This window comes from Mobula birostris, chromosome 11 (genome assembly GCF_030028105.1).
Source record: "Mobula birostris isolate sMobBir1 chromosome 11, sMobBir1.hap1, whole genome shotgun sequence".
Taxonomy (NCBI): Eukaryota; Metazoa; Chordata; class Chondrichthyes; order Myliobatiformes; family Myliobatidae; genus Mobula; species Mobula birostris.
Window position 1 is genome coordinate 58,814,506 of NC_092380.1, and position 14,442 is coordinate 58,828,947.

The 14,442-nt window shown below is 40.0% G+C and overlaps 1 protein-coding gene across 6 annotated transcripts in view; it reads right to left on the reverse strand.

Moving 5' to 3' along the window:
- Window positions 1–14,442, reverse strand: part of LOC140205102 (protein phosphatase 1 regulatory subunit 12A-like) — a 197,905-nt gene that overhangs the window by 44,471 nt on the left and 138,992 nt on the right. For 5 of the 6 annotated variants that reach the window (XM_072272287.1, XM_072272285.1, XM_072272284.1 and 2 more), the window contains exons 13-19: window positions 12,862–12,996; window positions 11,220–11,369; window positions 8,743–8,841; window positions 5,716–5,806; window positions 4,992–5,165; window positions 3,730–3,868; window positions 448–575 (exon numbers count right to left, since the gene is read on the reverse strand). In XM_072272287.1, coding sequence (XP_072128388.1) covers window positions 448–575; window positions 3,730–3,868; window positions 4,992–5,165; window positions 5,716–5,806; window positions 8,743–8,841; window positions 11,220–11,369; window positions 12,862–12,996 — 916 coding nt within the window. The remainder of the gene's footprint in view (window positions 1–447; window positions 576–3,729; window positions 3,869–4,991; window positions 5,166–5,715; window positions 5,807–8,742; window positions 8,842–11,219; window positions 11,370–12,861; window positions 12,997–14,442) is intronic. The other variant, XM_072272286.1, reaches the window with a different exon arrangement.

The window sequence follows — 14,442 nt, forward strand, 5'->3', positions numbered from 1 at the left end:
TTCTCAACCTCATTGCATTCATATAAAAATATAGATGTATCAAAAGAATTTATCAGTCTTCATGCAACATCACTGGTGTATTCTGCTTATTCACTCTTAGCTCAAACATACTGGATATTCACTTTCTCTCCCTTTGTCACAGTGTTCTTTAAACTGAAGCATCTAAGATACATACTTAAATATTTCCCTTGCCATTCCCTACTTTCCTGACCATTTTTCTCCTTCTGTTAATTCATTTCCTACATTTCCATGCTCAGAACAGATCACAATCAGCTCCTCAGATAACAATGAAATCAATCTGTGGTAAAATTTACCACATCAAATATAAAACTACTGCAATGCTTTGCAGTCCCTTTATTATTGGCCATGGTTCCGTTGGAGAAACCCCACCTTTAAGCAGGGTAGGTGACCTTTTCTACAATTCCCTTGAATACCCGAAATACTTACATCTTGTGATAGGGAATGCACACCTGTTGATCTTCGTTTCCCCCTTGGCCGTCTCCGGTCTCTTGTACCAGACTTTCTGAAAGAAGAATCATCTGATTCCTTCTCCTCCTCTTTTGCTTTCTCCAATTCTGTGGGAGAGATCTAAACTGTGATTAGATGTTCAGAAATGGACCAGCATTCAACATCCACACATTCTCAGCTTTCAATTACAAGCTTTTCTCAAACACATGTTAATCATAAACAGCACAGAGTAATGCAATCAGCCCAAGAGCTAAACTACAATCTGCACGGTGAAACAAAGATCCCCCACGTCATATACTACCTGAAGACACACTACACTATCTAAGAAAAATAAATACCCAGTTACTGCACTCTCTCCACCCCACTGCATAAAGCCAAAATGAGTGTTGGCCCTCCACTCGCCTCTAAATCCACTGTGAAAAGAACATCCATTCAGATAGAGGCAGCACACAGAAACCATGTTGTCTTGAGGAACGAATCTTATCACAACATCAACAGGCAAAAATCACACTAACATGTCTGTTGGAAATATTACAGAGATCAGTCAGAGACAATGGTCTGCACCTGAAGTCTCTTCCTTGTGTGCAGACATGTTCAGAGGTTCTCTGAAACTAAGTGTTCATCCTCTATGTTTGAGTGCAAGAAGAAAAATCTGAACCCATTTGCCATTTAACCACACATATTTCCCAGCTGGTGACAGAAGAGGTGACAAGTAGCAGTAGCTGACAGATTTTCCCTTTAATCCACAAGTGTTGAGACCAATGATAACAACCATTGCTTTTGCATTCAACTAAGTCTTTAGCTTTGTCAGCTCTCAGAGTATCTAACTCAGTAAAAAACCATAAGAAATAGGAGCAGAATTAGACCACCCGACCCAACGAGTCTGCTCTGCCGTTCCATTGTGGCCGATTTATTTTCCCTCTCAAGCTTATTCTCTTGCCTTCTCCCCGTAACCTTTGACCAACCTGATGAACCAAGAACCTATCAGCCTCTGCTTTAAATATACTCAATGACTTGGCATTCATAGCTATCCGTGGCAATGAATTCAACAGATTCACCACCCTCAGGCTAAAGAAATTTCTTTTCATCTCTGTTCTAAATGGATATCCCTCTATTCTGAGCTGTGCCCTCCAGTCCTAGACTCATCCTCTATAGGAATCATCCTCTCCACATCTGCTCTATCTAGGCCTTTCAACATTCAATAGGTTTCAATGAGATGCCCACCACCCCCCAATCTTCAGATCTCTAGCAAGCAAAAGCCTAGAGCCGTCAAACACTCCTTATATATCAACCCTTTCATTCCCTGTATCATTCTTATGAATCTCCCCTGGCCCCTTTCCAATGCCAGCACATCTTTTTTTTCCATAAGGGGCCCAAAACTGTTCATTATACCCCACATGTGGTCTGACCAATGTCTTATAAAGCCTCAGCATCACATCCTTGCTCTTATATTCTAGCCCTCTCGAAATGAATATTAACACTGCATTTACCTTCCTTACCGCTGACTCAATTTGCAAGTTAATTTTTAGGGAATCCTTCGCAAGGACTCCCAAGTCCCTGTGCACCTTCGATTTTTGAATTTACTCCTCACTTAGAAAATAGTGTACATTTTTAACCTTTCTACCAAAGTTCACTTCCCGACACTATATTCAATCTGCTGCTTTGTTGCCCATTCTCCTAATCTGTCTGAGTTCTGCTGCAGTCTCCCTGCTTCCTCAATACTGTCTACCCCTCCACCTACCTTTACATTGCCTTCAAAATTGGCCACGAAGCCACCAATTTCATCATCAAATCGGTGACATATAACATGAAAAGAAACAGTACGAATACTCACATCTACGGAACACCATTAGGCATCAGCAACCAAACAGAATAGACCCCTTTATTCCCACTCTTTGCTTCCTGCCAGTCAACCAGTCTTCTATCCATGGTAGTACTTTCCCTGTAATTCCATGAGGTCTTATCTGGTCAAGCAGCTTCATGTGCAGAACCTTACCAAAGGCCTACTGAAAATCCAAGTAGGCAACATCCACTGACTCTCCTTTGTTTATTCTGCCTGTTATTTCCTCAAAGAATTCCAACAGATTTGTCAAGCAAGGACTTTGGCCTACTTTATCATGCTGCTTCAAGTACCCTGAAACCTCATTCTTAATAAGGGACTCCAACATCTTCTCAACCAATGAAGTCAGACTAACTGGCCTATAACTTCCTTTCTTCAGCCTCTCTCCCTTCTTAAACAGTGGAGTAACATTTGTAATTTTTCAGTCCTCCGGAAGCATTTCAGAATCTCTTCTGAAAGATCATATGCAATGCTGAGTTCTTCTAGTCTGAGTAAATCTACTGAGGGCTCAGGGAGTGTTAGCATTCATTAAGACCCTAACCATAACAGCTTAATCATGGAACCATGCCTCTTCACAGTTCTGTCTATCCAATAACATCCAGCGCAGATGATTCAGAGAACAATTCTACACAAACTCTTGACAGAGCACTTGATTGACCAAGTGGCCACCTTGTGCTTCGGACTTAGAGGATATTCAAGCCTAAGAACGTGTGGCTTGGTATCGTAGCAGTTAGCGTGATGCCATTACATCTTGGGGCATTCCCGAGTCCAGAGGTCAATTCCGGTGTCGTTCTGTAATGAGACTCTGTACGTCCTCCTCGTGGAATACGAGGGTTTCACCAGTTTACTCCCACAGTCCAAGGATGAACTGGGTAGGTTAATTAGTCTTTGCAAATTGTCGCGTGATTGGGTTAAGGCTAATCTAGTTTGCTGGCGCCGTGTAGCTCGAAGGGCTGGAAGGGCCTTCTCTGCACTGTATCGCTAAAATAAATTAATGTCAAGGCTGACCCAACATTTTGTTTTTTGGAAAACACAAAATACTGACAGGACCATGGGAATTCCACAGGAGATTGGATGTTTTGTTTCAGATACAACTTTCTTCCTACTCTTGGTCTAGCTGCTGAATCTCTCTCAAAAGTATCAGGTATCAGCTGATACAAATAGTAATGATTCTGGAACAAGGCCCACGATATTGGCCCAGATCTGATCAGAAGAGCAGCCAACAAACCTAACGGCCTTGAAGCCAGGGTTCTTTTTAATCCTCCATGACATTCCACAAGCTCTGACCAAGTTTGGTTTATCTTTACAGTAACTGCTGTGATATGCTGCCGATGTCGGTGAACCTGTTAACAATTTTGGGTTTTGAAGGAGCAGCAAGTAGACCATGAACATACTCGTTACTCAAGAAGTTTGTTGAATACCTTTGTTGTCAAGAGGCTGTACAGCATTGTGGTAGGTGTAGGTTGGAACGCTTGAACGGTTAGAATCTGAGGAATAGGAAGTCAGACCCAGCAGATCCGCTTTCTGTAGGTTGGCTAGCCTTGAACGCCAGTTCTTTTCCTGTGTAAAGGTAGCAACATAAAGGGTAACTAAATAATGGCACATTGTGTCACAGCCTACATCCTCAAATAAAGTAACTAAAAGCACAGAATGCAAGCCAGAGCTAACAGACAAGAACAAGAGGGGGAAAATGCAGCGATTAAAGGAGTGCATTGTAGTTATGTGATGTGAAGTCATAATCACAAGTGTGCACACGGGAGAGCCAAGGATTAATGTTTTAAACTGTAAAGAAAAATTAAGAAAAGCTAACACAATAAGCCACGTCAAAGATACTAATTATTAATATTACAGCATGAAAGCTGTTCAAGAACTTAAATCACAGTATGTTATGAAAACAGCAAAAGAGAAGGCCGACAGATACTTTTGAACAGAAGATTGTAACAGCTCTGTATCTGAACTCTATTCATCCAGCTTTGATGTGTTTTCTTTGGGTTTCATGAGATAAAAGACCATCAATTTCGGCTTTCTATTGTTTTTGCAATGGGAACAATGTGAACCTGGAATGACCTAGCACTCATTTTAATATCTCTCTCTCAACCAATGTATTTCCCTGAACTTCTCTTATTTTTCCAAAGGAATCACTAAGACATCAGTGGAAAACATGCAAGGGAACAGCTGGTGAAGTTCAGTTGACATCAGACGAAGAGCCATGGTAAAAGTAGCACTAATACAAAGTATTTTTAAAATTAATTTCTTGAAGCAACCTCATGACTGGTTAGAACTTTAAAGTGTGACTGAAGGATTAGGAAGTAATATCACCAACTTGCATTTAAATAACAGAGGCACTAAGAGTGTACTGTTGAAATTGGGGATGTGCAAAATGTCAGACCTGCAGATGTACATGGGTGCTGATATTCTGGAGAGATGGAAAATGCAGGAACAGGTAGAGCAAGATCATTCACAGATTAGAAAGCGATGATTAAAATAAAAGCATTCCTTATCCAGGATCTGCAATAACTCAGCAGCATGCACAGGAGCAACTTTGGTCAGAGTTGTGTGTTAGAACACAAGGTCCCGATAGTTCTGACTATTGCTTTGACACTGGCAGACTTGGAGAATCGACTGTAACAAAGCTGTTCTGGGTACTACAGGTAGCCATGCCATCTACAGCCAATTATCTCACCTCATCTTGACTGCTCCTGCTATATCTGTACTTCGAGGCAAAGTCTTTAGCTTCTCCTTCTTTCTCTTCCTTTTCTTTTTCTTTCTCTTTCTCTTTCTCCTGTTCTGCAGTTTTCTTCTCGCGTTGCAGTCCGATCGTTTTCTCAGCCTCTTGGAGGTCGGTCAGTGTCACACCCTGCATGAAACAATGAAATAAGGGAAACCACTTGGTGAAGAGCAGCAAGTCCTGAATCAGTCAGGTGGGGTATGTGGGCAAGCAGGAACAGGGAACACCCCAGTGATCATTGGAATAAAATACCAAATATTCGTCTTAGGTTGTTCGTTCACGTATTCATTTCACAATACAACAGAACTCTGATAATACACTATTTGGAAAATCTGATCAATCAGATGCCAAACCATTAGGAGATGTTTTCAGCACTCCTTTTGCACATCTGTAAACTTTTTAAACTTATTGGCTCACTCACTATAAAGTTCATTATAAAACTGTGCACCAATGGGGAAGCAAATAAACCTCTAGTGAACACACCCTCGGACAAACTTCCTATGCAAACAGCAATTTCAGATATCAAGCCTAGATTCCACATTCCAATATTAGTTGGTCTATTGGAGAAATATTACTTCCATTTTTAGATTTTGATGATGTGGCAATCAATTCAGGGTTCCAGCGTTCTGAGGGTGGGTGAAATTAGAGTGCAGGTTGAACTGCAGATGGACTCTCTCACCTGCGTGGACCTGCGAGACTGGCGAGCATGTCGCGAACGTGCCTTGCGTTGTGCTTCAGCTTCCTCATCACGAACTGGGGTGAGATAGGATCTGAATCAGTGAAACAATACAGAAAGCAATCATTTTAAAGGCAGCAGTGAAACAAGATGGTGCATTGCACCCAAGGAGACATTACTTTACACTGGATGGAAAGAAGCCACTGCGATCGACAACACATATAAAATGCTGGAGAAATTCTGCAGGCCAGGCAGTATCTATGGAAAAGAGTACAGTTGATGTTTCGGCCCAAAATGTTGACTGTACTCTTTTCCATAGGTGCTACCTGACCTGCTGAGTTCCTCCAGCATTTTGTATGTTGCTTGGATTTCCAGCATCTGCAGATTTTCTCGTTTGCCACTGCTATGAGGCCTGCTTATAACCTCTCCTTGTCAATCCTGCTGTTCAAGCACACTCATTTTCTCATCCAAGGCAGTTCCAGTCCAAGTGAAAATTACCAGTATGAGATTCACTCGTGGGAAAAGATTTACAAAACTGGTACTTGGAATTGAAAATTTTTATCTTCACTAATTGGTCAGTAATCTGCATATGCCTCTTATAAGATTGTAAGCTGTTTTTCAATGCAATGTAAACCTGTCTTGATCTGTAAAGGATAAATTATCCACTTATCTGATTGAAGATGATAAACTAGCTGATGTAGAGGCCTGAATTACAGCTGTCACATCAATGGGGCCGATATCTTGCCTGCTGGCTTTAGACTAAACGTGGGTCTTCTTTTTTTCCTTGACTCTGTACGGACTCTTTTTTGTGTACAATATACTATTGTTAGGATTTCCCTGGCAAGGGCAGTGGACTCTCATCTAAAATGACAACTCATTTAAATTGTTATACCCAAAAGTGTAGCATCACAATCATTCCTTTGTAAATTAGCTTGAGTTGCTTACTAGGCATCATCCAGAATAAAAGACACTAAATGCAGAAGGACTGCCATTTTAGCTGGGAGGGTTTGTAGTATGGCTCTATCAATTCAGGAAAGTATTGCTTCCCTGGAGGTTAAGCTTCTCTTTGCTTCTGGAGGTTCTAAAAAGCACCAGAATCACGTGCTGCAGCAGCAAACATCTTCCTTCTCCAAACAGGTGTAACAAATCTTCCCAGGTCTTCACTGTCACTAAATCTGGGTCCACCTAATTGATTCAAGCCTCAAAGCATCATCAGGTTCTGTAGCAATCTAAATGTTAACTTCTGTTAAGTCCACCTCTCCCAACCCCCACCCACACCTAAAGTAGACCGAAGAGAAATGGGGGAGAAAAACAAAAACTAGGGTGATCAAGTAAAAAATAATCCACTTCCTTGCCTCAACTATAGTTATTAACACTGCAATTATAAGCATTGCAATTTGAGTCCTGAAGAAAGACATTGGCCCAAAACGTCGACAATTTATTCACTTCCATAGATGCTGCCTGATCTACAGAATTCCTCCAGCATTTTGTATGTATTGCCTTGAGTTAAATATGAATTTCTCTCTCTCTCTGTCTATTCAATTCCCTTCACTGACTTGCAAAATTCTGTTAGCTTTCCTAATAACGTGTATGGTAGCCAAATCTTTCTGCACTCAAAGGGAGCTCTGCAAACAGTAACTGTTAGATAACTCAGAGTACAAGTGCATGGATGTTCTGTTTAGGCTATACAGTATATATAAAAAAAGGTTACAGCAAGTTTACTGTGGATGGTTTTATTTCCATGTTAGGAAGAGAACATGATGGCACCACAGACGCTGGGAGGAGATCAACACCAAAATACATTTAGTATCAAAGAATATATAAATTATGTACCTTGAGATTTGTTTGCTTACAGGCAGCCAATGCATGAGGATATTGCTAGGGTCTGGTGATTGTAAAGAAGTGATATGCCATTTGGGGTTGCTTTCTTTAAACAGTAATACAGCTAAGTGAAGATTTAAATTGAGGTCCTTATTACAGCAAGAGACCTAGATATAGTGTTTACGTCTAGTTCCCTTGCCAGAGATACCAGTAACAAGAAGCCTTTGATTTAAGATCATTTGTAGAAAGATTAGAAGGAAGTTGAGGTATTTTTTTCATCCAGGAAAATGGTGCAAGGAACTTGGTAGCTGACAAGATGATGGAGGTAGGAATCCATAATGCTTGGGCAAACATTAGGAGTGTTATAACCCATAAGTCTACAAACCAGGAATTGGAAACTAGAAATAGTCACGATTGTTTTTTGTCATGATGATACATGATGCTCTGAAATAGCCCCCTTCGGGTGCCTTGAACTTTTATGATGGCAGCACAGTAGCGCAGTGGTCAGCACAATGCTTTACAGTACAGGTGATATGGGTTCAATACCCGCTGCTGCCTAGAAGGAGTTTTCAAGTTCTTCCCTTGAACACATAGGTTTCCTTCTACAGTCCACAGGCGTGCCGGCTGGTAAGTTAATTGGTCATTGTAAATCGTGACTAGGGTTAAATCTGGGGATTGCTGGGTGGTGTGGCTCGAAGGGGCAAAAGGGCCTAGTCCGTGCTGTATCCCAATAAATAAAATAAATGATTTTTTATAGTGTAGAGCTTTGAGTAGTCTTTGAATGACTGAAAACGATTGACATATTATCAGATAATGTATGCTTCAGTTAGATAATATTTTGGAAATTTTAAGCTATGCCGTTAGTTTCAAAAGATGTTTATAATCCAAAGTCTTTAGTATTTCGGGTTAGTGGACGTGTGCCAACATGATTTCAGTTTATCTAACAGAAAGTTTGTGTATGAAATCTGTCTCTATAAGACACAAGGTTGAGTCTGGCCAGACTCACTTCAGGTTGGAGCCTTAAACCCAGCGAAGTTCTATTCTTTAATGGATTCCATTAACAGCATGCACAATTCAAAAACAATTCTTTGTTTTGCCAGATCTATAGAATTAGCAACCGACTACAGAACGCACTGCATCCACGTTTTGAGTGTGTGGTTCATACTGAGCTCAAAGCATTGTTCAAACATTTTTGCTTGTTGCTGGTACCTGCGTCTCTCACGGTTCTCAGTGCTGTAACCAGTGCCTTGTGTGGTTGGATTGCTCGCTTTCTCTGCTCCGTTTCCTGCTTGGTTTCGAGCCTGGGAGCTGAGGATGTGAAGGAACAAAGTAAGGCCTGTGAACCTTATACCATGTACAGAAGCTACAACTGGTTAATCTGTAAAATATCAGAGCTCTAAGTACACTACAGAAAGTGTCTACTTCTGGCTTAAATTAAGTTACTGGGCAAAGTAGTAACAATAAATGAAGTTCTAAGCAACAAAATAGTTAAAATTAGCCTTTATCAATGAATTTACTGCTTTGATTGAAGGTGATATACTAGATGGAGCTATAATTTACTGAAGAATCAGGAGGTTCCTTCATTATACTTGACCCTGCCACCTTTGTTACGGTTACTGAAAAATAACTTTGAGGTAATGCAAATATTAATTGCTTAGTGCAGCATGGGTGATTGCATAAAACTGCTCGTAACTGCGAATAAAATTGGGAGCTAAAGTGAGAGAATGACACTTATCTCAGAGGATTATTTAATTAGGGCCTAATTTACATCAGTCACCATAGGATGATGGGAGACTGATACAGATTAAAGCATGGACAACAAAGTATAGCATGATTTCATTTTACTGTCAAGGAAGCAAATGGATTTACAGATGAACAATTCAGTTCAGACATAATATGGCAATGGATGAAGATTCCAGCAGTAGAAAACTGAGGAAGAGGTAAAATTGAGCAACATGGAGATGATACTGATACAGTATATGAAAGTGATGTAGTTGAAGGCTAGAGAATGGTGTTTGAAATAGGGATCAAAGTCAATGTGCAGTTCACCCTGAACTTTGTTGGGAGTGGTAGTGGAGGAGGTTTGGTTTGCTAAGTGAGTGTTGCATGACAAAAACACAAGAAAGTGAGAGATTAAAGTTGGGTGTCGTCAGCCTACACTTGGAACTGATATCTTTATTTTGTGTGACATTGCTGATGGGCAGCAGACAGATAAAGTAACAGGAGGGAGCTATGGGGTTTACTGGGGGAATTAGTGCTGGGAAGAGAGTAAAGCTGCTGCTGCATAACCTTGGCTGCAAAAGATTAGGGATGAAACCATCCATATGAAATGGAGTGGAAGTGCTGGAGGAGGAAGGTCCAGTCAACCATATTAAAGAATGCAGATGAGTTGAAGACTGAAGGCTGGATTTACCACCATTGAGAGATTCTGTAAATGCTGGAAATCCAGAGCAACACACAGAAAATACTGGAGGAACTCAGCACGTCAGGCAGCATCTATGAAAAGGAGTAAACAGTTGACATTTCGGCCAAGACCTTTCAAATGTCGACCATTTATTCCTTTCCATAGATGCTGCCTGGAATGCTGAGTTACTCTGAACTTTGCCTGTTGTTCAAAATCACATATAGTGTCATCAGTGACTTTGATCATAGTTATATTGTGGCAGAGACGGAAACATGATGAAGGAGACAAATAAAGAGCTTGTATATAAATGGGGTTAATGGAAGAGACAAGGAAACTTCCACATAATTTTCGGACCTTCTTACCTCACCTTGAAGTTTCCCCTTTCAGAAAATGGTAAGAGGAAAAACTCAACACCTACAGCCTACAGAATCACATTGCTCTCAAGTCCTGTGCTCAGAACACAAATGAAGTTATCTTTGTCCTCCTCCTCTTCAGTGCTTCAAAGACTTCATGGAAATAACTTAAACAAAGAGTGAAAGTCTACTTAACCAATTCTAGTTCCTGCAGTGCCTCACCACAAGTTATAACTGTGTAATTCATTGACTGATTAATACCCTTTGTTTTCACAAACCTCCTAGAAACTTGTTCCATGTTTGATTAATCTTTGCTCAAAGAACCTTCTGTCATCCTAAATTTTCCACATGATGATTTGTTATTAAGAAGCAAATATGTCCAACCACAGTTATGTCTAAAGTACTCTGAGATTTATTTCTGTAAATGGGAGTGTTTATTTGATTTTGGGGCTGAGTGGACTAGGTTTTGTCATTCAATCTTAAAACATTCTTTGTATCATAGTATGCACAGTCTTCAAAGAACCTGATACCATTCATGAAGCATTTTCATTGTATTTGTTAGAGACTAGTCAATATCTTCAGTTTAAAAGTCAGTATCTTCAGTTTAAAAGTCAATTTCAGTCTTATTACAACCTGCTTTCAACCAAATGATATTTTGGAAAAAATGATATAAACAGGATTGATGAAACAATGAACTCACATAAATACAGTACTTCATCAAGCTTGAAAGAAAGTGAGGAACAGGAAGAGAAAGAATGAGAAAGTGAAAAGTAGAGATTGAGGAGGAAATCACTATAACAATTTGAATATTATCCTGGAAAACAACAAACTATAAATTGGATTCACAGAAGTGGCAAAGCAGAGGCTTTTCACATGTGATGCAGCTTCTTCATGAGTCATCAAAACCATGAATTCCAGAGCGGTCTTACCGACTTGTGTCTCTTGAAGAAATTGCTGAGATACCAGCTGTTAAGCCACGGCTACTAGAAGGATTGGAAGAGCTTGTATTAGACAATGTATTGATAGATCCTGGGGCAGAACTACTGGCGAGACTCTCCTGCCTTCTTCCAAAAGCTGAACTGCAAGAAAAGTATAATTAGACAGGAGATTAACTGGAAAGACCAGCTTGGAAACATATCAGAAAAAATAACGATCTGTGAAACCAAATAGGAAAATTAATGAATAATTAATAACTAATCTCAAAACTCGAGGAATTTGGTAGCAAACATAATGGATCCTTGTTCCAGTTCAAAATCTCAAGTACAACCTTCACATGAATCTCTTCAACATATTAAAACCTCTCCAGGTGTTTCTGTCCAAGCTCCTCCCTACTAAACATGACTCCCTGCATCTATTAAGATGATTCCCTCTTAGTAGCAAAAAGAATTGCCTTCTCATGTTTTATTTCTCAGAGTCATAGAAAAGAACAGCACAGAAACAGGCCCTTTGGCCCATCTAGTCCACACCAACACCATTTAAACTGGCTCCTTCCATCGACTTGCACCGAGCCCATAGCCCTCCATATCCCTACCATCCTTGTGCCTATCCAAACTTTGCTTAAGCGTTGAAATCAAGACGCATGCATCACTTACATTGGCAGCTCGTTCCACACTCTGACAACCCTCTGAGATGAAGAAATTTCCCCACATGTTCCCCTTAAACTTTTCACCTCTCACATTTAATCCATGACCTCTGGTTTGTAGTCCCACCCAACTTCAATGGAAAAAACCTGCTGGATTTACCCTATCTATACCCCTCATAAATTGATATACCTCTATCAAATCTCCCCTCAATCTCCTATGACCCAAGGAATAAAGTTCTAACCTATTCAATCGTCTCTTATAATTCAGGTCCTCCAGTCCTGGGAACATCTTTGTACATTTTCTCTGCACTCTTTCAACCTTATTTACATCTTTCTTTTCGGTAGGTGACCAAAACTGCTCACATACTCCAAGTTAGGCCTCATCAACGTCTTACACAACTTCAACATAACATCCCACCTCCTATGCTGACTATATTGATATATGAAGGCCAATGTGCCAAAAGCTTTCTTTATGACTCTTTCTACCTGTGCTGCCACTTTCAATGAATTATGGACCTGTATTCCCAGATCCCTTTGCTCTACCACACCCCTCAGTGCCCTACTCATTCACTATGTAAAACCTACACTGGTTGGCCCTATCGAAGTGTAACACCTTGCACCTGCTTGCATTAAATTCCATTAAATTCTTCAAGACCAAGGTTAAAAAAAACTTTCAACAGCTTGTTATTAGAGAACAACATAAAGCCATCCCTCCAAAACCCAGAGTTCTAATCAATGCTTCATGAATTGCAGGATATCTGGGGACTGACCCAAGGGACGTGTCCAAAACAGTGCACACTATTAACGAATATGTCTCAGTGCATTCTATTTCTGATCGATATACAAGACCATGATTTTATCCCATTGCCAGCTGAAAGAATTGGAACAGGAATCCAAGCAGCCGATGGTCCTCAAAATACAGCAGTACAACTCATAATCAGTAAAAAAAAAAAAAAAAAAATGCTGAGAAAAGCTGATACGATCAGTACCTTATAAAAGTGGTGATGTTTGCAGAAGCATTATCAGGGTTAGTATCATTACGGCTTGAAGGTGATATTGTTCTGGAACGTAGTCTGAAGTCTAGTGCACTATAGCTGCGGCCTATCATTTTCAGGAACAAGTGACTAGTCAAGGAGCAGAACAACGTGCAAACATGCAGGAAGAGAACAGCACAGTCAATACATGAACTTACAGGGTATACATGGAGATAGAAAGACAAGATTAAAGCATGTCTGTTACTTGTCATTCACAGACTGGCGCATGGAACATCCAAACCGGCTTGTTCAAGTATATGAACTTGCAGGTACAATATATCTAGAAGTGCATGCACTATTGTAAACACACTGAAGTGCATGTAATATAGCAACAGACACAGATGGTGCAGGAGTTTACATTTACAGCAAGTGTACAGTCACAGTAAATTACTAGCATGCAGGATTAAACTAATTGCAATAATTAAGTTACAATTAATATAGAGCACAAAGATGACTACAGGATGAGGCTATTATATTAATCTGCTGGCTTATTAAAGCTAAATACATTTCAGTAATTGCTAAGCAAACTTAGATCTAAGGAGCAGATGAAGTCTAAATAGCAATGCATGTACAGAAAATCATTATTCATTAACAACAGTTAAAAAAATAACCAAATCAAGTGGAAGAGACCAATTTTGATAAGGAATTTAACGGTCTCATTGGAGATAATGATAATTAGGTCTAGCTGGGAGGAAGAAGAGACTGGTTGTGAACAGTGAGACTATCAACAATTAACAATAATGCTGTGCAGTATCAAATACTTTGTGCAACCATTTAAATGCAATCAGATTTTTTCCTTTGTACTGGCCAACATTCCTCCCTTAAGGAAGAAACATTTATCAGAATCAGAATCAGGTTTATTATCACCAGCATGTGATGTGAAATTTGTTAACTCAGCAGCAGCAATTCAATGCAATACATAATCTAGCAGAGAGAAAAACTAATAATGAATAAAATAAAACATAATAATAAATGAACAAGTAAATCAATTAGATACAAAAAATGTGCAAAAATAGATACAAAAAATGTGCAAAAACGGAAATACTGTATATTTTTAAAAAGTGAGGTAGTGTCCAAATCTCCATTATTCATTTAGGAATCGGATGACAGAGGGGAAGAAGCTGCTCCTGAATCGCTGAGTGTGTGCCTTCAGGCTTCTGTATTTCCTACGTTTGTGCTGTCTAGATGGTCTAAGGCCATGTGGAGAGCCATTGAGATCGCGTCTGCCCTTGACCTATTGTGACGATAGGCAAATTGCAATGGGTCCAGGTCCTTGCTGAGGCAGGAGTTCAATCTAGTCACAACCAACCTCTCAAAGCATTTCATCACTGTCAATGTGAGTGCTACCAGGGGATAGTCATTCAGGCAGCCCACATTATTCTTCTTAGGCACTGGTATAATTGTTGCCTTTTTTGAAGCAAGTGGGAACTTTTGCCAGTGAGATGTTGAAAATGTCCTTGAATACTCCCACTAATTGGTTGGCACAGGTTTTCAGAGCATTACCAGATACTCCATCGGGACATTCTGCCTTGCAAG